The following is a 26,965-nucleotide window of genomic DNA, read 5'->3' as shown; positions in this document are numbered from 1 at the left end:
TAAACAAACGGTTCTACTCCAGTGCGCTCAGTTTGCCAGAGGGATTGACGACAAGTCGTAAGTTTTTTGAATTTGGGTTGCAATGAATTGTTTTCCTCTCTACGGCTAAGGCTTAAAATTGATGCAGAATTGTTTAACATGTTGAATGTTTATTTGTGCAATTGGATTGAAGAAAAATTGTCTGGCGAAAGTACTGCGGGGCTGGGTTGAGTTAGTTTGTAATTGTTTGATTTTCTCACAAACCTTTTAAATTTAAACGCTTTGCAATTTGAAATGTTAGAAACTAAAGTTGTGTTTAGCAACAGCCATTATGATTTGTTCGCAGCCGTATCAAGAAAAAATAATCTAAAATTGGTTACTTTGACAAGAAATTGGAGTTACAATATTTTATGTTTGATTTTTTTCCACTTTTGATTTAACAGCCTAAATTAATTTGTCGTTGTAAACTGTACAGTTGCTGTACAAAGCTGTTTTGGGAATTTTTCTGTGTATAATACAATGATGTTCATGTGACCACATTTTGCCATCTACAAAAATGGATCGAGTTATTGCAAGGATTCAATGGTTAGACTATCTTAACTATAACTGGATGAAAGATGACCTTGACAACAATTTACATACGCGATATACTGTTAATACATTGTACGCATCATTGCTAAGCAGCAAGGAGTTGACATTAGTTTCAGACTCACCACAATTGGATCACGATCCCCACTTGTCAGATTTTGAAAAGGATTTTCCAACATGTGATGAGCAGAAGCATTATATTAATACACTACTGGAAAATCAGGTTATCTTATAATGCTGGATTTTTTTTAAAAAAATTAATGTTTTCCTGACCTATTTTGTGCAAATTCAGTACCCTGTGCAATTTATCTTGACATAAAATATTTTGGGAAATTTAACCCTTAATAACCTTGTGATGTGGTCCTAAATTTAACTTTATTTTTGCTTAAAGTTTGTTCTGGGACAAGCAGTGTGTGAGGAATCCTTGTTTGGAAAGTATCTGCGGAAAAGACTAATTATCCTACAAAGGCTTTTTCATGCTTGCACTATCAAACACCACAACCTTAAAGATACAAAAAAGGTTGGACTTACGCCTATTTATTTTTTGGTCATTTTACTTAAGCCTTACAATTTACTTGCAGGGCAATGCAAGTGATAATGATGATACAACTAACACCATTAGAGCACTTCCTGGTGTACATGTAAAGCAGGAAGATAAAGCCAAAACAGCATCTGATGCTTTGATTGAAATGGGTATGATTGACATTGCAGTCAGATATGTATCATTTCATCTTTATTGAACAATAATAAACTTTTTTCACCTTTGCATTCGAGAAGTCCCGACATTTGGAATAAAATTGAAGGGTCTGTTTTCATAATTTATGCACAACAGTATTAGTGTTGTTTGACCAGTTGCAGAGCAGAAGGCTGTCATGCCTTCTGGGCAAATTAGATGGATGTTTTCACATTTTTGCAAGATGGATAAGCTATTTGCATTGTAGTGTAGCATGTAATATTATGCACATCACCCATTGTCATTGAACTTACCAGTCTCAAATTTGTTAATCTGCCAATTTAAAGCATTTTAATATCTTTACAACCTGAAATTTCATGTTGTTTTCAAGGAGTAAGAACTGGTCTTCGGTTGCTTTTTACTCTTATTCAACACAGTTGGTCTGAGCCTTCCCTTGCTTCAGCAATCTGTACAGATGTGCTTCATACAGCTTACGATGTTGTTGGCAACCTTCCACCACTGTCGTTGGCTGATGAAAGCAAAATACCTGAAATGGGACTGGATTGCCTTCAACAGGTGATGCTGATAGGCTGATATAATACTTTTACTCTAATGATTTTTGCTTAAAAAATTTAAATTTTCAATTGTTATTTAGGTCTGTGACTTCTTAAAAGGCATAATATCTTCTGAGTCTGGTGCCAATGCCCAATCACGAAAACTATCTTGTGAGCTTCTCCTTATGGTTGCTTTTCAACGTGGATCATTACGGCACCTTCTGGACTGGATTGAAATGGCTCTGGACATTGTGCCTACAGAAAACACTGGCAAGTTGCATTTGACATTAAGTGTTATTAGTTGTTAAAAGTAATGTTTTTCAAACTTGACTCATTCCAAACGTTCACAAACAGAACATCATAAATATGAATAAATGTGTTAAACCCGAAAACTTGGTTTGTCAAAAATTATATTTGCATTTTTATCTTTCAGGTGCTGACTACCTAAAACATGGCCGTATTTTATCACGGGACACTCTGCACAAGATTTTGTCATCTATTTCTAAGCCAGCGGTACAAAAAGTGTATCACAAACACTGAAATATGAATCATTTAACTCCTCATTTCTTTTTAGGATTCAGCATCGCAGCTCACCATTCCAGGCAGTCACAATAATGAAAACCATGTTTTTATCAAAGACTCTGCCCTAGCCCTTTTTGAACAACTTGTCCAACTAGCACATGACTATGCAAGAAATTGCAGTGATGACCAAATTGAAAGGTAGATTCAATTTACAATGTATGCATTTATAAATAAAAATATGTTGAAAAATCATATCTCACACTTTGATTGCATGATTTTGCATTTGTAATGGAAGATCTCTTATTCAGAGTACTTAATTTTTTTTGTTTACATAGAATAACTATTCCAAAAATGCACACTTTTGTGTCAAATTAAATCAGGCATTACTATGTCAACAAACTGAAGACAAAAGTATATGTTTATTGCACTACAGTGTCCAAAACAAGAACAGTGAAGCTTATGGGTGGGGGAGCAACAGTAGTCACCAACTTGCAGAAAATGGATCAGACAAAGTTCTAACTCCAAAGAAGATTTCAAGTTTCTGCAACGCTCAGCTGGTAAGAAATCAGCAAAACTTCCTTCTGTTCAAAATGCTAAAGAAAAAAATACTTTCTGTTCAATACCACAGCACAGCTGAATATTGAAAAACGCATTTTAATTATTTTGCCAGTACTAACAATTGGCTAAAGTAAAGAACCTTTAAAGATGTAAAATAACGTGATTCAAGGCTTGAAAGCATTGTTTTGATCTCAACACTTTTAATTTTTAGCATTTGTCATTTGTGTTTATGTCTTTTCGATTATTACATTTCAATGTTGCCAGCTCCCTATTTAATTGTTTGTAATGTATTTGTGCTGACAGGCCCAAACAAAACTTAAAAATTTAAACTGCTCAATGTTTTTCATGTGTTTATTCAAAACAGCTTGAAGCAGGGCAGTACTGCTCATTTGTGGTAAATGCTGATGGTTCAGTAAAATCTTGTGGCAAAGGAAGTTATGGCCGACTTGGTTTGGGAGATTCCAATAACCAATCATCGCTTAAACAAATTAACTTCCAATCAGACCAACTAATTCGCAAAGTTTCCTCTTCCAAAGGTATTTTTTTAACCAGAATCGAAATGCTTTGCAATTTTTTTGTTAAAGTGATATTTGTGTGTATGTCTTTGATGTAAACATTGTAAAAAATTAGGTTTTCAAAAATTTTAACTTTTTACCCTCCTATAATAGCGCATTAAGAGCAAATAATATACCAATCAGGTTAAAGCAACACAAGAGAAATTTAAAACAGCAATGGAATAGCATTTATCATTTTTACTTTAACTGTAAATTTCCTACGTTTTGTGTATTCACTAATACCAGTAAGCTGGTTTTTTTCATTATCTTTCATAGCATTGTGCTAGTCTTAAACGAAAAAAATGCGTGTTAGGTTCGGACGGACACACATTGGCGCTGGCAGCTGACGGTAGCGTATACAGCTGGGGTGATGGTGATTATGGAAAACTCGGACATGGCTGTAGCTTGACCCAGAAAATGCCGAAACTCATTGAAGGCCCTTTGACTCGCAGGGTAAGTGACGTCATCACCATGCAACGTGTGATTCAAGGTTTGTTCGACTTGAATGGGCAACCTTAGAATTTGGAAATCAAATTTTGGAAGCGCTATATCCATCAAATAGTTTGAAACTCAAATACTTTTTATGCTTTTTGGTGAAATTCAACACATGGCGGCTAAAAAACGCACACAAACAGACCTTTTAATAGGCTTGTTTGGTTGTGAAAAATAAACGTTAAAATGTTACAACGGAAGACCACAGGTGGCGATTATAAAACTGAAATCTGTTCCTCGTTCAAAATTGTTTGCTTCTTCAAACAACATTTTGATCGTGAACTATTCATCTCAATTACAAGGGGTTTTGGCAGTTAAAACCTAACGAACATGAATTTTCAGAGGAAGTTAATTGACTATTAAATGCGTGCTTGTTTTGTGTTGGCATGTGGTCATGCGTTTTGATAAATTTATTCATCATGCATTCGAACAAAATTTCAAATTTCGAAGGTAAACAAAAAATGCGACTGACAGCAACAGCGGTTGTTCTTGGTTTGTTCGTGCAATGTTTATTTCAACAGGATATGATGCACATGCACCAGCTGATGACTAATGCCCTGCGCATTGCGGGTGCATAAGATGTAATATGCGAACTACTCTTTGGGTTTTTAGATCGTGAAAAACTGGAACATCACCTCATTGTTAGACACCCTACGTCAATGTGAAATATGTTTTTCCAAAAAAGTAGGGCGAAACATTAAAGGCATTGTTTTTTTAAACGCAACTGTAAACACCATTTGTTAAAAATTTCCAACATTTTTGTTGAACCAAATACGTTTTAAGATTATCCCTCCTGGTGCCACGAGCATGAAAAAATTGATTAAGAAGGGTAAACGACAAATGCCTTTCTGACAGAAACAACTTTCTAAAGTAGAGGTGTGCAACCTTTGTTACAGTGGGGCCAAATACAATTGCCCAAATTAGATTGCGGGTCGCACCTGTGTATAACACAAGGTGATTGTACCTTGTTGCTTACCAAATATGCTTAACTACAAGTAAAATTCGCATTTGATTCTAGCCACATATTGCAAGGTCACAGAAAAATAGCATCGGACGCACTTATCTGCTCAATAATATATAATAGTTAGACTCGTTTGCCAGTACAGTTAAAATTCAAGCGTCTCTGCGGCTGCACAACCTTAAATCAAGGGCCGCAGGTTGCACACCCCAGTCCTAAAGGGAAATGTAGCGGGGAAACCCCTTGCAGTAAAATTATTCTGTGATTTTGGTACTTCCGGAGGTTTTGTCATTTTTGCCAATCGTGTCGCCCTTAGTTCCCGTTTTAAACCCATTGAACATGATGAAAACAATCAAAACATTTTTCACATATTTTAAACTTGGTGATGTGCCATAGGTGGTCACGTGTGTATCCACTGGTTACCGTCATTCGGCGTGTGTGACGCAAGATGGTCAGCTTTTTACATGGGGTGAGGGTGACTACGGACGTCTAGGGCTGGGCGACAACACAAGTAGAAATGAACCAATGTTGGTAAAGGAGATTACATCTGCTAAATTGGTAAGCTTCCTAACATCAGTAATACCCATGCTTTTTTCAATAAGGTTGCACTGTTGGTGAATAGATTGCGTTGAATTTGCATTGGTGAATGTTAATAGGTGGCGTGCGGAAGTTCTCACACTTTAGTGCTCTCGCAAGACTGCGCCACCGTGTGGAGCTTTGGCGCAGGAGACAACGGCAAACTTGGTCACGGTGATACCAGTCGCGTCTACAGGTAAGACTTGGTTAAACATATCAAAAACCACGTTTTCCTGTCGACAAGATAAATTAGATCACTGCTCCTGGAAACTGTTATGTACTAAACCTTGATTAATCCGAACCCGTTTGGACCAAAAAATTGTCCGAATTACGCGATGTCGATTAGTTTAAGTCTGAAAACGTTTCAAATCATTTGTACCTTACATTTTGTCCGATATAGGCGAAAATGCGGATCAACTGAATTATTCTAGGTTTACTATATCAGTATTTTCGAAAAGCATACTTTGAGTACAAAAATCTAAAACAAGTTTTGATCTTAGTATCGCCAAGGTAACCTTAGAACCATTTTTATCTTTGTTAGTCCGAGGTAACGTTTTTTTGGATTTTATTCAACTTATTCTATTTAAAATTGTTTCAGGCCAAAAGTGATTGAAAGTTTGAACGGGACGTTGATACGGAAACTCTGTGCAGGAAGTCAATACTCTATGGCTCTTAGCAACTCTGGACAGGTACGCAACAAATTAGTATCTTAGAAATCACTTCCAGCTTATTATTGCTTACTAGCAACCTACATTACCACTGTACGTCAAATCCACTTGAAGCAGTGGTTCTCAAAGTATGGGTCGCGACCCAAACATGGGTCGCGCAGGGTGAAAAAATGGGTCGCGCTTTGGTGATTCAATTCTGTCCAAACGATATTACCGCATTAAGTAAACACAAACGAATTTACCTAATGTTGTAGTAGTAAAGTCCCCTCACTCGACCACGTTGCACAGTAAAATGAACTAATCATTGACAATAGCCTTCTGATTTTTGCTGTTACGCACATGGCGATTGTTACGTCATAGCACGGGGAATAAAAGTTAATCGTGCAAAACTGAACGTGGATACGTACCAGTTAGCGTTTGAGGATGAGTATTCTTACACGGAAACATTTTTAGATTTGGGATTCACTTCTATCAATGACCATGGTGCTACAAAGCCACAATGTGTGTTGTGTTATATGTAGTATTGTCGAATCGAACTTGTTAAACCTGCAGCCATTTTGACATGGGCAGACTCATATGTGGCGACAACGTGGCCTCGAAATTGTTTCATTTTTTAATGTTTAAGGCTTGGGTCGTGAGATGTTCATAATACTCAGATTTGGGTCGCGGTCAAAAAAGTTTGAGAACCACTGACTTAAAGTATGACACGGAACCAGTAGGTTAAAACTTCATTGTGTTGGCATTTTACAACCAACGCTCTTAGTAATGCCTTGTAGGTTAGCTCAGTTTGTGGCATTACGCGTTGTTAAGCTTACCGGTGCTCACTGATGCGAAATGTGGTAGTGGGCATGCTATACACCAGTGGTTCCCAAACTTTTTCGGCCGCGACCCAAATCTGAGTTTTATGAACATCTCACGACCCAAGTTTCAACACCAAAAAATGTATTTGTTCTGAAATGCATTTCGAGGCTTAACGAGCTCTTGAAATGAGTTCGATTCGTTCGACAACACTGCATAACACAGCACACACTGCGGCTTTGCAGCACCATGATCATTGATAGAAGTGAATCCCAAATCTAAAAACTTTTCCTTGTACGATTACTTACTCATCCGCGAACTGTTACATTTCCACGTTCAGTTTCGCATGATTACCTTGTCCTATTATTTCCCGTTCTATGACGTTACAATCGCCACGTGCGTAACAGAAGGCTATTGTCTGTATGCGGTAATGATTGGTTCATTTTACTGTATAACGTGGTCTAGACTTTACTTCTGCATTGAGTAAAGTCGAGTAAATTATGCTTGGCTTGTATGCATTAAATATACAATCAATATTTTGACAAGGATATGTGTTTTTAATCATTAATAAATGCCTGCTTGATTTTTAAGGTTTACACCTGGGGTTGTGGGGCTTGTCTGGGATGTGGACCATCCGATGCGACTTACATGAAACCCACCATCGTGGAGGAGTTGCGAAACTGTCGGATTGTGGACATTGCTTCAGGAGACGGGCATTGCCTCGTACTATCGCACAGTAAGCTTATCGAATGTAAACATTGCTGTAGTGGGCCGAAGTTGAGTTGTCGGTTCTGCCTAAAATTAAGCTTTTTTAAGTTTTTAACGCAAGTTAGCTCTTGTATTTACTCTTAATATTATTCTTTACACTTAAAAAAGCGAGTCAAACGGTTTCGGGTGAAGCACCGAATGACAAAAAATAGGCGTTTGTCACTAAATGCTCTGCCTAATTTCGCTGTAAAATAAAGATTTTTGTATTTCGCTGTAAAATAAAGATAAGTGTATGACATGTATATAAGAAATAGGTCACAGTGTATGTGCAATGGCAATGTGTGCTAAGCCACCCTTCTAGTTTTAAAAACCGTTTTTCTGTTGGGGTTTAGTTATAAATTGGATTAAAGTATTAATTTGGCCAGTTTAACAATTGTATTACTTTTTAGCGAACGAAGTTTACTCTTGGGGTAACAATGCGATGGGTCAATGTGGCTTGGGTCACACCACCAGCCCCATCTCGACCCCAACTCGTGTCACAGCACTTTCAAACCTCAACGTTCATCAAATATCTGCCGGAACATCGCACAGCCTCGCATGGACTGCCCTACCTCTAGACCGGTAAATTGGGTAGACAAACAGAATGTCACTTGTATACGACGTAAATTGGTATGATAATATCAACTACAGCAAATTTTGGTAGGGTAAACCAGATTCGGTTAATCCGGATCTTCGCCTAATTCTAAAAAACAATCGAGGCACAAATGATTTATAATGTCGTAAGGTTTTAACAAATGGACATCGGTTAATCCGAATCTTCGCCTAACTCGGACAAAGGTTTTGGCCAAACGGGTGCGGAATAACCTAGGTTTAATAACCGATGTAGCATACCTGCAGGTTTTACAGGGTTACAAGGTCATTGACCCTAAAATTACAGGGAAAATAAAAATGGGTTGCATTTTTCGTAGCAAGTATGCTGTGATATTAGCCCATCCCTAATAGCAGTCAAGCTGTTTTTACTTAAAAAAAACAATTTGTCGTTATGTAGTGTTGGTTTCACGATTTAACTTGACAAAGGATTTTTGCCATCTCAGTCGCTGGAAGGTTCTTCCCACGTCTGGCGTATTATTATGACGTTTTAGCGGGCGGAAACATTTGTTTCGATTACGTCATGTTGCTATTTTTCTTGTTTCCGCAAACGTTATGCGACAAAAAAGGATTTGTTTGCCTGATCCTACTTCATTCACGTTTTAGCTAATTTGCCGAGAAAAAAAAACATTTGTTAGATCCATATTATTGAGGGAGGTTTTGCATTCATTTTGCACTGCCGAGTTACCTTAAGACTCATCTTGCTTCAATGAGTTAATTAATTTAATTTGTTTGCCCAGCTCGTTTTTTTTCGTTTGTTAAAGGACACTTGGAAATTTCTTTAAATTAGAGCTCTTTATAACTTTGTCACATTTAGTTATGTTTTGTACGTTTTGCTCCCGCAGTAAACACATGGGACCCTGACAGTTACGACAGTGCCAGCATTTAATTTCACGATGCTGTAGGCATGTTGTTCTTTTTCTCCTGGCCATAGGCAAACTAAGCTCACTAACCGTTTTTATTGGTTACTATAGTTGCTTAAGATTTTACAACAACTTTTTTGACAGTTTCAACAGCCTAACGATTTTGAGATGAAAAGTTTTTTTTGAAATATCTTTCTCACTGCCTTACAAATTTTAGGATTTTGATCTTTCAATTTGAAGGTTTTATAACTTAATGAGTAACATTTTGCTTGCAGGCACGTGGTGTCTTGGCAGAGACCGTATTGTATTGATCTTTGCGAATCCACTTTCTCTCGTCTCAACCGCTTCTTGGAGAAATATTGCGTGTCTTTCACAGGAAAACCACCAGCACCGTTTTCATCCAACAGGTAATAGCTCTACCGAGATATAAGCCCACAAAGATTGTAATACGATTTTTACATAAGTACTGCTATCTCTCACTGTGAAGTTTAGTAGTTTGGTCATTTGTTGTCTCTGTGACAAAATGTTTCTATATAGTTCTCGCGCTGAATGCAAATTTTGTTTCCTGTATTTAGCTTAACGCGATCTATAGGAAAAGCAAGTTTAAACAGTGTATTTTAAACAGTATATATTTATTTTCTTAGCGAGCATCACAACTTTGTCCTGTTGTGTCTACGGCTGCTGATCGCTCACCTGAGACTAGCAGTTACCGCCACATTGTCCAATCACGTACTCGGGAAGGAGGCGCTCGTTCTTCGGGTTTTACTTTTCCGTGTAATTGATCAGGACGCACCAGAATTCGTAAAAGATGTGAGTCATGTACATGATCTGTATAGTGCAGGGGTTCTTAACCAGGGGTACGTGTACCCCTTGGGGGTACGAAGCACCAAAGCAGGGGGTACGACATGCAGGCTAAAATTATACGCTATTTAGGCATATTTGTGAAGAATGCGTAACAAGTGACTTTGTTATATATCTAGAATGAGTTGGTTTTGTACTACTTACAATACTGTTTTAATGCATTCAACACGCAAGTTATAAATACACTGAGTTTAATTTCTATTATTACAATTTGATTTACTTTCGTCGGCCATTGTAGATAAGGGGTACGAGAAAATTTCATGAGAGCTCAAAGGGTACGGGCGCTAAAAAGGTTAAGAAACACTGGTATAGTGGTATAGTGTATGTAAAATTTATTTTAAACACAAAAGGTGTTTGGAACCTTAAGCCAACTGTCAAACTAAATCTACTGTCAAAATGCCTAGGTGCGTTTTTGCGTTACTAAAATGAACGTATTGTTTACCAAAAAAAAAAAAAATTGTCATGGAAACTATTGTCGTCTTTTCCTTCCTATAAATTCCTATTTGCGGGGTATTTAAGCATTGAATTTCCGATTGACTGGATATTTAAGCATTTAAAAAATTGACTGCATTTGACAACAGCTGCTTTTAGCTGTGAAATTCAGCCAAACACCTATTGCTAAAACCACCAGACTAGTAGTTCCTTGATATCATATATGGGGTATACGTTTTGAAAAAATTTCATCTAACCAGACATTTTTCTGTTTCTTTTTAGGCTGTCCGTCAATGTGTTAACGTTGGTGCGTCACTTCTTCTCCCATCCATCAACGAACGTGTTGCCCTTCTCATGTCTTTTCTACCTAGGGGGCGTCCTGAGCCACAGGCCTTAACTGTTGGTCAGGTAAGTTAAGTTTATGGAAGCAAAGTGATATTACTGGTTATGCAGCCGTTGTTTCAAAAATCATCGCTGGATGCCATTTTTGCCCTAGTATGTTTGTAAATACAAGAAAGTCTGCAATGATTTCGCGTCGCGACAGTTTTACTTAAGGCATTTGTATTGCAAAATTGCGCCCTGCTTAAGATTTGCAGTACTGGAGCAAGAAGAATATAAAATTGCGATGCTCTGATGAAATTTATTCCGAGAATGTGTAATGACCAAATTTTGCTCGTATAAATTTACTTAGCCCCAAATAAACGACAACCGGGCGAAGGATCATTTACTGTCCACCCAAAATACTACTTTTTGTTACGGCGGTGATTTCCAGAACAAGTCAGCTCCGTTGTATTTAACTGGAACACATATCATTTTGCAGCGGATGCAGTTAGACGTGGTGTTGTCGAGTCTCCTCGCCCATTCTCACGTGTCTGCCATCCTCAGCTTCTCAAATTCTCGTGACCTTTCACCTCCGGGTGGTGACGAAACCAAACTGGCCAGCGACCTGATGTTGGCCCTATTGGAGAATGTGCACGTCCACACGGTATGTTACAAAGTGCCTAGTTCGGCACTCGGGGTCTGATTATTGTGTTTTTGATGCAGATTCAGAAACTAGTGGAGCTCGCTAAATGTTTAAAGAGTGACGCGGATAAACCGGATCCAGAACCGCTTTCAACCGGTTTGGACGAGAAACATGTGAAGCAGATTCACGATCTTCTCTCTTACATGTTTCTTCATCTCTTCTCTCACTGTTTCCAGTCTACCCAGGTATTTATAACATTTATTATGGGTCCCCTTCCATGAAGGGGACACATATTGTTTTTGTCCGTATTTTTTTTTCTTTTTTTCTTTTTTTTTCTTTTTTTCTTTTTTCTGTCTAACGCTGGTTTGTGAGACGCGTTTGGTCAAGAAAGAGTGCTTTAAATTTATTTAAATTTACAGAGATGTTATTTAATAATCCAAATTTGATCCTCCTGAAGTTTGACCCCGATTGACCCAGCGGTTCACCCACAGGCCCTCAAAACGTATTTTTTTAAAACGGCTGTACTGACTAAAGTACAGCATCTTGGAGTTTCATGCTTTGTTGTTTGGTGCAATGTAAAGTTTTTAAAAAAAATTTGTATCTTTTTTTCGGATTCACCCATTTTTTTACCCTTTAAACCCCGAAATAATCGGTTATAATTTTAAGGCAGAAATACATGCCCTATGGTGCAGAAATATTTAAAAAAGTTAACAATTGTTTAAGCAGGTTATTCGTTTAAAATTTTGCCAGTTACCTTTACAACCCATAATATGTGTACGCTATCAGTCAGGTATAAGTCCCAAGGGTGGAATTCACTGGTTTACGATTAAGGCGGCAGAGCGGGAGTGCTCAGCTTGACGTATGGACATACGTTTTACGAGACAGTCGTTTTGGTGATTAGTAATCAGTTTTTTTGTGCAGCAATGCTGATTGAGTTATTACGCGCATTTTCAGTTTTGGCGAAGGTTTTACACCTAAGACGTAATTTAAACTCGATAAACGTACTTCGGTTTCGTTTATGTCAGGCAAAACATCGTTGATCAACATAAATATGAAATTTAATAAACTTAACTTTTTCGAACGCGATAAATGGTCTTTAAATTCTCGTTGTCAGCTTGACCCTCTCATAACCACGGGTCACTAAAGGTCAACTTGTAGGCATTACAACACCGTTACGAATTTTTCGTCATAACGTATCTTCTTTATTTTTGACAAATCAATTCAAGAATCAGTACTTAAGTGATGTATAAATTAGGCCGAACGGTATTGTTGAACACTAAGGACTGCATGCTATTAAAAACAGTGTCAAAAGGTCATTAAACGGTCGTTTTTGCGAAACAAAGTTAAGTGAAAAACAAGTTGTTATGTATACCTTTGTAGCAAACGACTTGTTTTATATAGTGTCTAATACAACAGTTAAGGCTTTCTAGGAAAATTTGTGTTTAAAAACTGAACTTGAACCACAATATCAAGGTCAAAGCAAGAGATTAAATTGAATGTATTTTCCCCGTTCTTTTTTCTCCGATTTTTTGTAATGAAATGACAATAATGATGCTAAAAGGATACGGAAAAGAACTTTGAAAGTTAAGTTTATGCTTTGTGAAAAATTTGTCCTTAAGAATATAAAAATAACCGCCACATAGGTTTACCGTAAATCCGCATAAACACCCGTGTGGGGACCCATTCGTTTTTGCTTGCAAAAACAATCATGTATGTAGATAAAATTGTGTATAGTGTAGTAAATTGGTAAATATCGTATATAATATATAAAATGGAAGTATATCAGAAAGCCACTTTTCTAGTTTAACAACTGATTTTCTTTGTTTAAAATTGAGAAATTAAATGCCTAAATTTTTATAGTGGAATAAATTTTATCTTCCAGCAACCAGAAAACAGGGAAAAAGTAAACATATTCATCATGTCTTTAATCAGGGCCCCTTGACCAAAAGCAATTTTGCTCTTAAATTGCTTTTGATGATTTATGTAAACAGTAGTTCAAAAACACATACAATGTTAAGAATATGTCAATGTGAAAAAATATGTATTGTAACAGGAGCAGATTTCAAAAACAAAATTATGTCGTTCATTGGCTGTAAATTCTCACAACTATTGATGCAATTTAGGTGTATCCACATTCGGCCCTGCTCCTCAAGCAGAGTGTCAACCAGCTTTTGTGTCAAGCAAACATCGAACTTCTTGCAGCCACCCAACTCATCACTCAATCGAATGAAAAAATCGATAATTCATTCATAGGTAAGTTTTGCTTTTCCATAATGCTTCAGCAACGCAAAATACCTATTTAATGATTATTCACGTAAAAATGCGTATTTATTCGTTGTGTTTTCTTGGCGGCCAAGGCTAAGATTCCAAGTTGAACTTGAGTGTTCCGTAACATCACCATCTATTCTATAAATACGTAATATATATTTTTTTAATTTCTCCTAATCACTGATATCTTTAAAGTTTTTGTGACAAATTTTACCATACCATATTTGCTTAACAATACATATTACTGCGTGATACATAAAATATTTTTTCTAAAAATTTCGGGTTTTGATGTTTTTAAATACCGTAGAAACACTGACGTTTTCTTCCTGTGGAAGACTCATCTCCTTCTCCCTCTCTTCCTTGCTCCTCTGCAGACTGGAGGACGTTCTTCCCTTCCAACAGATCCTCATAGATCTTCTTCCCCAGTTGGACACGTTTAACAGGTGATGCATTATTTTTAAAAATTCCTTTGCAGTAAATACACAAACCATGGTAAACATACGTTTGTGACGTCACAGAGGCCGTTATGACGCACCGGAAGTACACGACGCAACGGAAATGACGTGGCCGGTCAATGACAGGGACAACGTAAATGGTACGCATTATCAGTTATTAGACGTACATTGTGTGTTTTTGCACTGCCTTATGTTGTTCAAAAATGTTTTAAACAATTTATTTTATTTAACAAAGAGCAGCTTGCAAGTATACTAAAATACTATAGCCATTTTCATCTTATTGTACTAAAGCACTCATAACTAAAAATGTCCACGAGAAATCTACGTAGTTAAAATTAAACTCCAATGCAACTTGTAAAAAGCCTATTGAGTACGAAGTGTTTTACGAAGTATTTTAAATTAATTTTGACCTATGGGGTTTATTCTCATCCAGTATAATAAATACTTAGATTTATATCAAAAAGGTAAGCTTCAACTTTTCTTAGAGATGTTTCTTCAGTGCCCTTAAAATTATTTTCGTTTAGAAACGCAAATAACCATCAACTTTACAGCTTGGGACAAGTGGACGTGGATGTTGGACATCGAGCGCTCTTGTGCGCTACTTAGTGGTCGGATTCTTAACGCGAATGCGATCGGGAATGTCAACTCAACTGACGAGGAGCGAAATAATGTCAATTATTTGTCCATGTCAGTTGTAAGGAACGGATTGCAAGTTGAATGCCCCAAAACAGGTTCGTGCCGTTAAATATCATTCGGTTATAATTATAACGGTTCGAAATGTATACATTTGTAAATTCTAACTAAATACGCGTATTGCACAAAATACTAGAGATGGGCCGAGGCGAGCCAGAACCTGGGTACTCGGTGCCGAGCATCGCTGTTTTAGATGCTCGGTGCTTAGCCAAACATTTGCACAAACTGACTCGAGCATTAAATTTGCTTACTCATGCCCTGCTAACACACGAAGGGGGGCCTGTACAGCTTAATACACAGCTGGTGACGTAAGGGACTTTGGAAAACTACAAAACTAGCGTGAAATTGGGCGTATGTCCAAAATCACACAGCTGCTAAGAAATAAACTTAGCATTTAAATGTCATGTTGCTAACACTTAAATCTTAGTTAAACATGTTTTCATTTATCAGTGGAACGCATGGATGCTGTTTTCCGCTTTTTGGAGAAGAAAGAAAACACTGAAGAAATTGCTCAACTTTTCCAGGAAGATCACAGGATTTTAGTTCACGTAAGGGTCAATATATTGATTGCTCTTTCTATATTACTGAAATTTTGTTTGGTATGTATAGCTGGCAGCAGGTGGAAATTTCAAAAACGCTCAACATTTATGGCACAACACCATCGACTATGCAAGGAACAGAGGTAAGGAAATGTTAAAAATAATGAGAAATAATGTCCAATATTTGTATAGGGTTTAGTCTTAAAGTAAGTATTATTATGGGTCCCCTTCCCTCATCGTCAAGTGAAATAAAAAAAGGTATACAACTGTCGAAACGGTGTTTTACACGCAATTACTGGCTTTGATCTTTTTGCTCAGAACATTTAAACCGTGGTTTATGTACCTAGGAATAAGGTTTATTCCATGTAAGAAGCAAACCACATGTTAAACATACGCTATTCGTTTGTAAATACAAGGCTGTGCAATTTACTGCTGGATGAAAAACACGTTATTGCATGCTTTTTGATTTGTTTTGTTTAGCGCTGAATTTTAATCGTTGCACCAGTTACATATTTAAATGCTGCTGTGTGTTAAACTGTGTCGTTTCGTGTTAGAATGGAGTGGGTTGGACAGCGGTGGCGACGATCCATTACTTGAAGTTGTATCTCGATGTTTACTTGCCGCCCTCATCAAACACACCAACGCTGATCCTCACAGTTTGCTGCTCCAACCTCTCTACCGATGTGTCTTCAAGGTAACTAGTATTTTCACTTCGCAATAAATACGTCTATACCAGTGGTTTGCAAACGTTTTTTGAGGCAACTCAAACATGTATATTTTGTGAACTACGGCGATCAATGTATATGTCTAACCACAGTTTTAGTGGCCTTTTTATCTGATGTTTTTTGGTTTCGTAATGTGACACTAGTTTTGACCGGACATGCACTAGCACTGTCTCTTCTCATATAAAGTTTGTTTACCTATTACCGGTACCAGCCCTATGATTGATAAAAAATACTGGCTTTTGCTGCATAAAATGTGTTATATGCAACAGTGAAATCTGTTCGTAAAAAGAGACAACTTTCTTTGCAGGTTCGCACACACTTACTGTCGCTAAGATCACAAAGATCCTCCACGTCGCTTAGTAACGAATCGACGCCACAAACTACGTCATCCAGTACACCCACAACGGATAATGAACAACTCGATAACGAAAAAAGTATGTTGAACCCCTTTTTTCTGTGTTGTTGTCAAATACAATCCAAACCGAGAAGTTTTTATTTTCATGAAACAAAGGAACAATGTGTTTCACACATTTTTTTTGGTCTGTTTTAAGAACACGGCGCCTCATAAAGCTTTACTAACTATCTGTGATTATAGCATTCGATCTGTCATTCTAACTGCAGGATTGTATTGGTCATTGATTTAAATTTTAAAGGATTTGACACAAAAGCTTAAATGCAATTGACAATTTTCTCTAAAAACGTTTGTTTCCTATTACTTTTGAGCAACATTTTTTTTGCTGGCACATGTAAACCTTACATTCTCTTTCAGAATACAAATTTTTCAATGGGGCTTCCACATCATCCTCTGTCGACAAGAACAGCAAAACTAAACAAGAGAAAGAAGGTAATTGATCATATCACATACAATTGTAGACCTTCAACTTTTCCTCAACTGCGTGGGTTTATGTTTTGTAGATATGCAGCGTGGCAAAGACTGGTATTCGCGATCCTGCTGGTCTGTGATTGAACGTTCGATCTTTCTGCTTGTTGCTGCTGCACCTGTTACTTGTATTTTAACTGCTGAAGATTCAAAGTCTTCCGAAGGCGTGTCTGTCGGTAAGAAATCAGCCAAATATTTTAGATAGCTATTTAAAGTTTTGTTTGTTATTTCTGCACGCAACATAGTTAAGCTGATTTGTAGGGTAAATTATTGTGCCCTTTGCTAGAGCAACTGGGCCTGACTAGGCAATGTAAATTTACAAGTCTAAAGACGAATTTTAAGCTTGCACAATTCCCTGACGATTTAGGTGCATTGTTTTGCTGCACCACTAAATGCTAAGCAATTTCTTTTTCACAAGCTTTTACACATTTAATTTATTCAAGGAGTTAGGCTACGATCCTTTTTAATGTTAAATTAAAGTTTTGTATTTTTGTATCGTCTATAACTTATTTGTCGCAGATCCACCCCAACTCCCGACCGATCACAACGATTCAAACATTCCCCAGCGACGTCTTAACAACGTTTTGTCGGATGAGCGATTGGTGTCCAGTTCATCGTGGGGTTCAATAAACGAAGGTAAATAACATTTAAACGTGTCGTTGATGTGAATTATTTTTTCCCGCTTATTGTCAATTTTTAAGAGTTTTGAACGTTATATTTTTAAACTACAAAAATGAAACTCAAGCATTTGACAGATTCCTGAATACTAATATAGGTCACATAGAGTGTGGTAACAGAAACGCATATCTTTTGTAGTTGACAGTCCCTTATTAAACGTTAAAAACAGCCTCAAATTGCCCCAATTGTTTTTAATTTATGCAATGAGACAGGTTTTTAAAAAGCTTCATACCATGTTTAAAAAAACAGTCAACGCCAAAAAATCATGTTACGTTTAGGACGCGAGGTGGCGACAGGGAGCAGATCCCAGCACAGCGCAATGGAGCAAAGTATGGAACTGAACGAAGCACAACCGTATGGAAAGTATGCAGTCCATCAGATTTCTGTTTGCAGTCAAGCTTAAACAACTCAAGACATAATAAGCAAATGCTATGAAACTACTTTGCCGGTTCAATGTTCCTTATTGATTAAAGTCACACAAAAGCAATTCATGAGGATGTGACTTCTCAGTTAAAGCTATATGCTAAGTTTCCTAAAATCTCGTATGAATTATCTATGAAACAAATTTTGTACATGAAGTATCGCGTTCTGCAGAGTTTGCCTGTCATGTCTGCAGTTCTGCTGCCCAGAAGCAAACCTTGACGGCATGCCTACACGCCCTGACGTCACGGCGCCGATCGACAAGGAGAAGACGTGGTCGTATAAGAGTCTGGCCGTTGCCATGGATATTCAACAAAAGCGGGCTAAGGTGGAATATTTTTTTATTATTTTCCACACGGACAGGTTTTTTATTTTTTATTTTTTTTATTGTGTTTTTCGACAATCAGGCGGACAGGTTTCTTACGTATAACTGTACTAAGTTATAACCTACAATTCCTATAATTTTATTAAAAAAAACATTGGGCTACAATTTGTTAAACCTTTTGTTAAATTTGTTAAATTAGATTTCAACTTCACGTATCTATTTTGTAGACTGAAAATGAGACGTGGTTCATGTCAAACCAATATGCCTCACAGAATAATACCTCACATAAACTCACAACAAACTCACAGAATAATATCTCACATACATTATATTAACTATAATGTAACTTGAGGTTTAAGTTTATTATCATTTTTGTTCTAACTTTATGCAACTACTGTGTTTTAAGTCGGCTATTTTCTTATCTAGGAACGAATCACGGCGCTGAAGGAAATTTGTCGACTTTTACATTCGCAATCTGGAGCCGAAAGCAAGTTTCCGCGTCTTCTATCTTCAGTCTACTTCCAACTTGTGGTCGGTTGTTTTGGTCTCGTCACCGTTCGACCTTTGACCCGCGAACTTATGACCACAGGGTAAGAAAAGCAACCTTGGTATCTTTATATAATCACAATACTTCAATATGTAGCACAGATTCCTTTCAAACCTCCAATCACTTGGCCTAAATTTAATTTTATTTAAGCATAAAGTGTACACACAAATGCAAATTCGTAGTTTCGCATCAACAAAGCCGAGAATAGTTCGTAAATTATCTTAGCGTTACTAACATCTATAACTTACTTGTTTTAGAGTTTTTATACTCTTTTCGAAAATACTAATACAGTAAACCTCGCTTAAACCGGATTCGGTTAATCCGGATCTTTGCTTAATAACAACAAAACTTAAATGGTTTGTAATGTGGTAAGGCTTTAACTAATCGACATCAGTTAATCCGGTTTTTCGCCTATTTGGGACATTTTCAGATTACTGTACTTCAATATGTAGTGCAGTTTAAATGTGAAATATGGGAATTTGTGCATTCTTTTATTTGCAGATCACTGCCAAGTTCAGACCATGGCGTTACTTCAGCCAGCAATGCAGATCAAGTTGAAATTCGAAAGTTGATGAACGAATTGCGTGACGCTCTTTACAACAACGTCACTCATTGCAACATGTCTGTTCGCTCAGGTATAAGTTGTAATAAAATAGCACGTGTTTTTTGGTTTGTTCGAAGTAAAAAATGAGCTATAAATTGTGCAAATCGTATCTTGTGTGTTTGATACTAGTTTGTTGACAGAAAAGTTAAAAATGTTTATTTTTTAATTTTGTGAAACCGTTTTTTTTAGACTGGAGAGATCTTCGCCTGATTGTGACTTCACTCTTCGCTTTAGCGACTTTGCCGTACCACGCTGACGACATGATGCGGTTTCGTGATGACGCCCTCCGCTCATTGGTTGAATTGTGTGACGCGGGTCGCAGTCTGGGTATTGGCCGGGGTTCGATCTCAAGACTCTTCGGTTCAAGTGCAAGCGCCGGAAAAATGGTGGCTGTCACCAAACTCGTGGCAAGCAATTTGTTTCGCTCTGTTGCGGCATCTGTCAGGTTTGTTTCTATGGTTACGCTAGACCTGTATGTGCAGAATAAATTGGCACAGTTTGTGCAATTGAATATCTTGGTGCGACTGAACAGACAAGTTTCATAATTTAAATAAAAAATGCGTGTAAGGACCTAAAGTGTGTTCGGTTAATAATATCCATGTTGATGGCTCTTCAAAAAATTCATAAAATTCACAAGTTCAACAAACTTTTTTCAAGCAACGTGTTACTTGGTTCACAAAAAAAAAAATTAGACTGTTACGAAATGTGTCCGTGGTATTCATAGGTTCGATTTTTCTGCATTCATTAGTAAAACTTTAATAGGAAATATATAATGCAATAGTTTTTAACTATTCGTTCTATACAGGCACATTAAAATTGTATGTCTGCGTGATCTTGTCACCGACTGATCTTTTTGAACAGTATTTAACAAACGTTTCAAACATTCGAAATATTGCATGTCTTCAGGTTCCAACAACATTAGTACGTAGTCAAAAATACTTTGTGTGCAGTTTACACATCGAACGTGTGGACGAACAGATCGTGACGTGTATTGTCAACGTACTTCTCACACTGATTCAGAACAATTTTCAATCACTTGGCGGGGATTTGTCACCGGAGAGCTTCAGCCCTGACAAATACGACCCCTGGAAAAGCGATGGAATGGACAACTTGTAAGTATTGAGAACATCTTGGATTAAAGGTTGTCTGAACTGGACCTCATTGTTGTTGGTTGTTTAAGTGTATTTGTGTTTTTGGATATTTGGTGGAATTTGGGGCTTTGTGTAACTAAAACATCTATTAGGAGTAAAACCTGCTTCAGATTTGTGATATAATAGAGTAATACGTATATGAATAAAATATTAAAATAGAAAAAGTACAGCTAAAGTGTGTCAAAACGTAATAAGTTTGTGTACGTTTTTTGCCTGCAAGAGTGGTTGGCCAAATATCTTGGTTACTGGCTCGATTCAAAAACAGACTGGTTTTAATGAGATATTTGGTGAACCACAATGATGGTTTTGATAACCTTTGATTCTAGCCGTATTGTATTTGCAATGTCTTCTATATTTAAACCTTCTAATTTCAGAGCAAGCCAAGGCAAATACCGACCACTAGAGGCGTCATTGGGCGACAATCTCGTCTTTGTTCGCTTACTTATCTCTAGCGACACCATGTGTAAAATGCTGGCCACCTGGGATTGGGTCAAGACGCTTCTGGGTGTCGCATGCCAACTTAAGGCTCCAGGTAGGTTTTTGGAATTTAAAGCATATTATACTTGTTATTCTTAATTGATGTGTAACGAAATTTCTCAAATGAATTTGCTTAAATCACTAAAAGCACACCTAATTTGACCAGGCAAAATGTAAGAAAGGTTTTGTTGTGGTTTGGTTGCTTTAGGTTAGCGAAACAACTGATGCGCTACTGTTTATTTTCCAAAGAAGTTTCGTTTGGATCACAATCAAATTTATGTTTCCAGGATTAGCGGTTATTCGCAATTTACGAACACGTCTCCTGGCTCTTCATTTACTCAGTGCTATACTTCCTAGTTTCAACGAAGACGACAACAACAAGTTAGTTGGCATAAAAGTCTAAAGGCCTAACTCGTTTTTGTCTAAATCTTGATGTGCTGTTTGCAAAAGTTTTGAAATAGTTGATAGCTGTCAGTGTGTCAATGTCTTGCCCCCACAGAGTGATTCTTTTGTACAGTTTCTGGAAATTTAGTTTTGTTTTTATCTGTAGAAATGTTACGTTTCAAAGAATCGAGTGCGCTTTTCGAATACCCATGTTTAGTTTTAGGAAGAAAATTACCTGGTCTTAATTAGTAGCACAGACTATAAGTTATATCTGGTAAAACTTTTTTCTGATATTTGGACTGTGGTTTGTAGGGCGCACACGTCAGAGGTGGTGACGTGTTTGATGGACATTGCCGCACGCGCCCACTGGGTGTCGCTACCTGCACGTGAACACCGGAAACTTCGTCCCGAAATTTTGTCAGCAAAGAAAGAAGCAGAAAAAAAGGACGAGGTCAGTTTAATTTCGGTTTTATACATTGAATCTGCTTGTCCATTAGGGACCTCATATGATTCGAATACAGAGTTTTGTATTTGTTATGTCACAAACTTTCACATAGTCTTTCCGTGAATATAGGATTACAACCATTTTGAAATAGGATTACAACCATTTTGATCCGAATCTCAACGTACATTTAATGCTTGCGCGTCGGTAAATTACCAAAGGCTTTACGGTTTTGCAGAAACTTCACAGTATAAAAAAACAACTTGCTGATAAACCTACGACTGCAAATTTAAAACATAATTTAACAACAACCCCGTTTTATTACGTCATTTTGCTGCAAATAACTTTACATATTCGGCTTCTGAAAACACTTTTTCATTAGAAGCAGTCGAGTGCAACGACTGAAAGTGAATTGCCCGAGAACGCAAACAACGATCTTTCATTTGTCAACGACTTTTCGTTCGACCCTGAGAAATGCTCGTGCTGTTCTATCGTTGATAAACACACTCTGGTGCACTCCAGTGGAGGACGTGGATACGGAATGACCATATTTGGTGTCGCACACGGCTGTTATCGTTGGAAGGTGAAAAAAATAGGAACATGTATTTGTTTGAGCTTGAAAAAGTGCTATGTACTGTTGTATAACATGTCATGTTACAGCAAGAGCAATAATCTGCGACGTTTGTTTTATTCAAAAAACTTAAATGTCCGCTTGTGGCAACGTTGTAAAAGTTCATTTATTGACTCAATGCTTTTGTAATGTTTTAAAAACTTAATACCTTCTGTGCACCGAACACCAAATAATGGCTTGCGGCAAACTTAAAGCTTGATTTCAGATTGTGCACTGTGATTTGGCTTTGCATCAAGTCTAAACTACACAATGTTTTGCTTTTGCTGACAGTTTACCATCATGAACGAAGTTCAGGGAAACGAGGGTACTTGTGTGGGAGTTTCCCGGTTTCCAGTGACCGACATCAGTCACAGATCGACTCCTGACATGTGGTTGTATCGAGCTTACAGGTGAAGCAAACGACTTTTATTTAAAAAATAGCACTGTTAAGATGTTAACATGTTTATTCGCACTATCCGAAATTCCAGTTAAGCGCATCACGATTGATTTGAAATTCCTCATTGCATTATTTGCAGTTACGGTTAAATCTGTATCACAATGCAATCACCACAATGAATTACCACGATGGAATGACCAATGAAAATGCTTTCACGTATTTACCACGATTCAACGCGATGAAAATGCTGCCTGTAATTATCGCATTGCATATACCACGATGAAACAATTATTACGTTGCTTGTTTTTAGTTTGCTATGATGTAGTAGTATCGAAAACTACGCGTACGAATCTGTCTGCTTTCTTGTTGCTGTTTATTTTAGCGCATACAAACCTACTTCGAACACAAAACGTTGGCAGATGAATTATTACCTTTTTGAAATAAAATGTAAATTAACACGCGGGGTTTAAAAGGTTGCCCAACCCTAAATTACCTGATTGACATTGAGCAAGCTTAAAAAAGTGTTTCATTTTATTTTTACAGCGGCAACTTGTACCACAATGGTGAGCTGACTCATCAGTTTTCCAGCTTCAGCAAAGGTGACGTGGTCACGTGTGTATTGGACGCGGTTGAGCGAACACTGAGTTTCGGATTAAACGGGGCCGAACCCGAAGTCGCGTTCCGAGATGTCGACCCGAGCTCCGAACTCTATCCATGTGTTATGTTTTATAGCAGCAGCCCGAACGAACAAGTCAAGATATCTGATTTCCAGGTAATACTTTATATTGTGTAATTCAGTTTATTTCAAGCTTTATTGTAATGAGTTGTGATTACCAACTTGAAAATCTGTTGGCTTCAGATATAGTTGTAAGCGTGCCCGAATTTCGAGTCTAAACCCGGCCGGGACCCGAAAGTACAAGTCTGAAGCCCGGCCCCAACCCGAATCTTTTTTGAGAAGTCCGTTTAGGCTCAAAAGTTTGATTGACAGGCCTATATTCAAGAAAACATACACAATGGACAATAATAGACAATAGGATAAATAAGACGTTTTAGGTCTATTGGGCATTTGGTTTAGCTACTTAGCTGGGTGATTTATATTTTGAAAATTACTGACACAGAATAAATTTCAGGCCCAAATCAAGCCCGTTTGTTAAAAAAACGAACCCGGCCCGACTTATAACTCTGATATGCACATTTTGTAAACGTCTCGCAAAATGGTGCTTCAATAACACTTACACCCACTAAACCAGTGGTTCCCAACCTTTTTTGTCCTGTGCACCCTTTTAGTCGACATTCAAATCTAATTCCCCCCCCTACAAATTTAGTTTGCCTAAATATCGATTACATTAACATTTTAATGTAATTCTAAGAACAGAAATTAACTCTCGATTATATCGATTATACGAGAACTTTCTTTTTCTCAGCTCATATAAGGCATATGCAGCAAAAACACATAGCACAGACAACCAGTAAGAGACTAATATTGTGACACAAATTTCCCCCCACAAATTACCAAATTCCCCCCTGGTTGGGAACCACTGTACTAGACTGTTAAACTCTTATATCTGGCAATTCACAGAGTCTTGGCAGTGGACAGAACCTATCAACAGGCGACCCTGTCTGTGCCCCCGTTCACTCCGCTCTGTCCCAAGCTGCTGTACAACTTGTCCGCGAGCTGCACGTGTGTGCTGACGCGCGATGGCATGACGTCATCACCGACGTCATGGCAACTCGATTAAGTGAACTTCCGAAGATTTTATCAAGAAAGAGCGAAGGGTCAGAAGACGGAAAGAGTGCGGACGTTTTTAAAGGTCAGTTGTAAAAACTTAAAATGTCTTGGTTACAAGTTTGTAGATCGAGGTACGTCTCGACATTTTTGAAAAGATAGCAGGGCGTTTGCGCAAAAATTGCAATTACCACATAGCTTTTAAATAGGTATAGGTCGTTCAGTGACACAATAAGAAACATTATTTATTTATCGCAAATAAAATGGATGTTTTAGTTGCATAAAATAGAGATCCGTCAAAAACAGCCAGTGAATCTGTTTGAAACATAAATTCAGGAATAATGAAAACTTTTTGACTAAACCTTGAAAAACAATATGGAAGAAAAAAAACTGTTATTTTAGACTTGGACAGTGAAGGCAAGCGCGACCTCATGTGGCGTGTTTACCCGACCCTTGCTGTGATATCTGGTGTTGATGATGGACTGAGGTTGGGAGGAAGGTGTAAAGTGTTGAGATCGTCGAGAACCGGTGTTCTACTCGGCATGACACACGACAGCAAACTGAGAGTGCAGTGGGACGACGCGACCGACGTGAGTTTACTAACGGTTTGCAGTGTTTACACCTGTTAGTTGTGTGTAACTATTTTTCAGTTCTAGTGAATAGTTTATAGATACCTGCAGGTACCTTATTTTTTTCAGACCCCACAGAGTGACTGCTACATGTCGTCTTTGGAACCGCTACGAGTCGCCCCATTTCACATGTCGGACTTTCCTTTGCTTAAACCACAAGTTCTTGAAGCTCTCTGCAGCTTGTCAGGAATCTGGGACGTGAAAAAGAAGCAAAAGCCACGAGACCAACCGGTAAAATATTTACTTTTTGTTTTATGCTTTGAATTTGCAAAATTACTTCGCCTTTATAGCTGACATGAGGCTTTGCCGTAATTCACTTAGGTCATAAAATTCGTCCTTGTTCCAATCTAATTGGATTACGCCAGGCCCATTCAAGGCGTTTTACCGAATCAAGTCGGTCTTCCAAGTATTCTCATGTGGCAAAGCATAGGCTAGAAAATTGTAATTGTTTAAATCTCTTGTCATTTTCCACCGCATGCACATAAACTTATACTGCCTTTGGCGTTGCTCGTACGATATTATGTTCTGATTCAGTTTGCTTACAGCGCCTCATGTGGTCATTTTTACAGAAAGAGGAGCTTGAGAAAGAATTGGACGCCGACATCGCTCACGTGATCGACGGAGAATACGGAAACCGCGTCACCGATGACGTCAGCAACGAGAACCAATCGTGCAACACGGCCAGTGCTAGCACGGAGCCGAAAACGACGAAGCGTGATGAATGGTGGAATGTTTGTGTGGAGGCGATTAGATCGTCCGCTCTTTCTGCACTAGAGAATCTTTTCACAAGCAGCAGGTGATTTTTGATTCTGCGCTTTTGCTTGTTTGCAATGTCATCAGCGGACCCAATCACGAATGGACATTACAAACACATCATTTTCTTTGCCAAAATTCTTCCAGTGTCGAATTTGCAACCTTGTCTATTTAGAGCAGTGCTTTTTAACCATTATCCTTGCTGCACCCCTTTCAAATCACCAACCAATTTTTGCACCCCCTTCTGTAATTGCTTAAATAACAAAACCATTGTAATTTAATTTTTATACAAGCATCCCCGCACCCCCTAGGAACAGTTCTTAGAGAGGCAATACGGTAGTTTTATGCAAATTATATGAACAAAAATTAGTTTTGTAGTTTGTTTGTCAGTTAAGGGACAGGGGAAAAGGAATGCGAAAAAGATATGTTTGCGACATGTCAATAGAGGTTTCAAACCTTTTTTAGCGTTCACAGCGTTGGAAATTCTAACTTGGTTTTACGTTTTTTTAAGATACACCGAAATTGTTCTTGCCACAAAATCGCCTGATTCCGATCCGAAAACGAACGAAAAAGTGGAAACAAGCTCGATCTCATCCAAAACTAGCACCGCGTCCGATGAGGGCAACGAAGAATCCGTGCAGGTACAAACATCGGATACAAAATGGCAATAATGAAAACTTTCAAATACGTTTATGTTTTGTTTTAGGAACTGAAGGACGTTGTCCGTCGAGTCATGTCGTGTGTCATTGGCCACGCAATTCAACCAGGTCACCATGGAAACGCACTGGATTTGCAACGCTCCTTCGCACTTTTGTTAAAGGTAACTTTTAGATTCATTATTTTTTGTTGTCAGATCATGCATATGT

General features: G+C 37.8%; 1 protein-coding gene across 1 annotated transcript in view; it reads left to right on the top strand.

Annotated features, from left to right (window-relative positions):
• The first annotated feature begins 406 nt into the window (after positions 1–406).
• LOC145208949 (putative E3 ubiquitin-protein ligase HERC1) overlaps positions 407–26,965 on the top strand; it is a 47,917-nt gene continuing 21,358 nt past the window's right edge. Inside the window, exons 1-49 of the mRNA XM_080079194.1 lie at positions 407–790; positions 959–1,087; positions 1,149–1,260; positions 1,632–1,816; positions 1,896–2,064; positions 2,228–2,307; positions 2,369–2,514; positions 2,750–2,873; positions 3,239–3,410; positions 3,742–3,881; positions 5,275–5,436; positions 5,535–5,650; positions 6,053–6,143; positions 7,512–7,656; positions 8,078–8,249; positions 9,415–9,546; positions 9,784–9,949; positions 10,715–10,840; positions 11,253–11,417; positions 11,477–11,641; positions 13,520–13,649; positions 13,972–14,107; positions 14,183–14,259; positions 14,644–14,850; positions 15,263–15,360; positions 15,422–15,494; positions 15,906–16,045; positions 16,384–16,510; positions 16,846–16,920; positions 16,992–17,132; positions 17,476–17,592; positions 17,913–17,997; positions 18,229–18,382; positions 18,806–18,969; positions 19,428–19,561; positions 19,720–19,975; positions 20,481–20,642; positions 21,056–21,213; positions 21,446–21,539; positions 21,855–21,993; positions 22,367–22,567; positions 22,886–23,004; positions 23,535–23,763; positions 24,571–24,802; positions 25,120–25,307; positions 25,416–25,577; positions 25,916–26,142; positions 26,611–26,740; positions 26,806–26,919. Coding sequence (XP_079935320.1) covers positions 536–790; positions 959–1,087; positions 1,149–1,260; positions 1,632–1,816; positions 1,896–2,064; positions 2,228–2,307; positions 2,369–2,514; positions 2,750–2,873; positions 3,239–3,410; positions 3,742–3,881; positions 5,275–5,436; positions 5,535–5,650; positions 6,053–6,143; positions 7,512–7,656; positions 8,078–8,249; positions 9,415–9,546; positions 9,784–9,949; positions 10,715–10,840; positions 11,253–11,417; positions 11,477–11,641; positions 13,520–13,649; positions 13,972–14,107; positions 14,183–14,259; positions 14,644–14,850; positions 15,263–15,360; positions 15,422–15,494; positions 15,906–16,045; positions 16,384–16,510; positions 16,846–16,920; positions 16,992–17,132; positions 17,476–17,592; positions 17,913–17,997; positions 18,229–18,382; positions 18,806–18,969; positions 19,428–19,561; positions 19,720–19,975; positions 20,481–20,642; positions 21,056–21,213; positions 21,446–21,539; positions 21,855–21,993; positions 22,367–22,567; positions 22,886–23,004; positions 23,535–23,763; positions 24,571–24,802; positions 25,120–25,307; positions 25,416–25,577; positions 25,916–26,142; positions 26,611–26,740; positions 26,806–26,919 — 7,221 coding nt within the window. The 5' untranslated portion in view covers positions 407–535. The remainder of the gene's footprint in view (positions 791–958; positions 1,088–1,148; positions 1,261–1,631; positions 1,817–1,895; positions 2,065–2,227; positions 2,308–2,368; positions 2,515–2,749; positions 2,874–3,238; positions 3,411–3,741; positions 3,882–5,274; positions 5,437–5,534; positions 5,651–6,052; positions 6,144–7,511; positions 7,657–8,077; positions 8,250–9,414; positions 9,547–9,783; positions 9,950–10,714; positions 10,841–11,252; positions 11,418–11,476; positions 11,642–13,519; positions 13,650–13,971; positions 14,108–14,182; positions 14,260–14,643; positions 14,851–15,262; positions 15,361–15,421; positions 15,495–15,905; positions 16,046–16,383; positions 16,511–16,845; positions 16,921–16,991; positions 17,133–17,475; positions 17,593–17,912; positions 17,998–18,228; positions 18,383–18,805; positions 18,970–19,427; positions 19,562–19,719; positions 19,976–20,480; positions 20,643–21,055; positions 21,214–21,445; positions 21,540–21,854; positions 21,994–22,366; positions 22,568–22,885; positions 23,005–23,534; positions 23,764–24,570; positions 24,803–25,119; positions 25,308–25,415; positions 25,578–25,915; positions 26,143–26,610; positions 26,741–26,805; positions 26,920–26,965) is intronic.

Source organism: Phallusia mammillata, chromosome 1 (assembly GCF_965637545.1).
Source record: "Phallusia mammillata chromosome 1, kaPhaMamm4.hap1.1, whole genome shotgun sequence".
Taxonomy (NCBI): domain Eukaryota; kingdom Metazoa; phylum Chordata; class Ascidiacea; order Phlebobranchia; family Ascidiidae; genus Phallusia; species Phallusia mammillata.
Note: the sequence above shows the minus strand (reverse complement) of the source record. Positions and strands in the feature narration are given on the sequence as shown.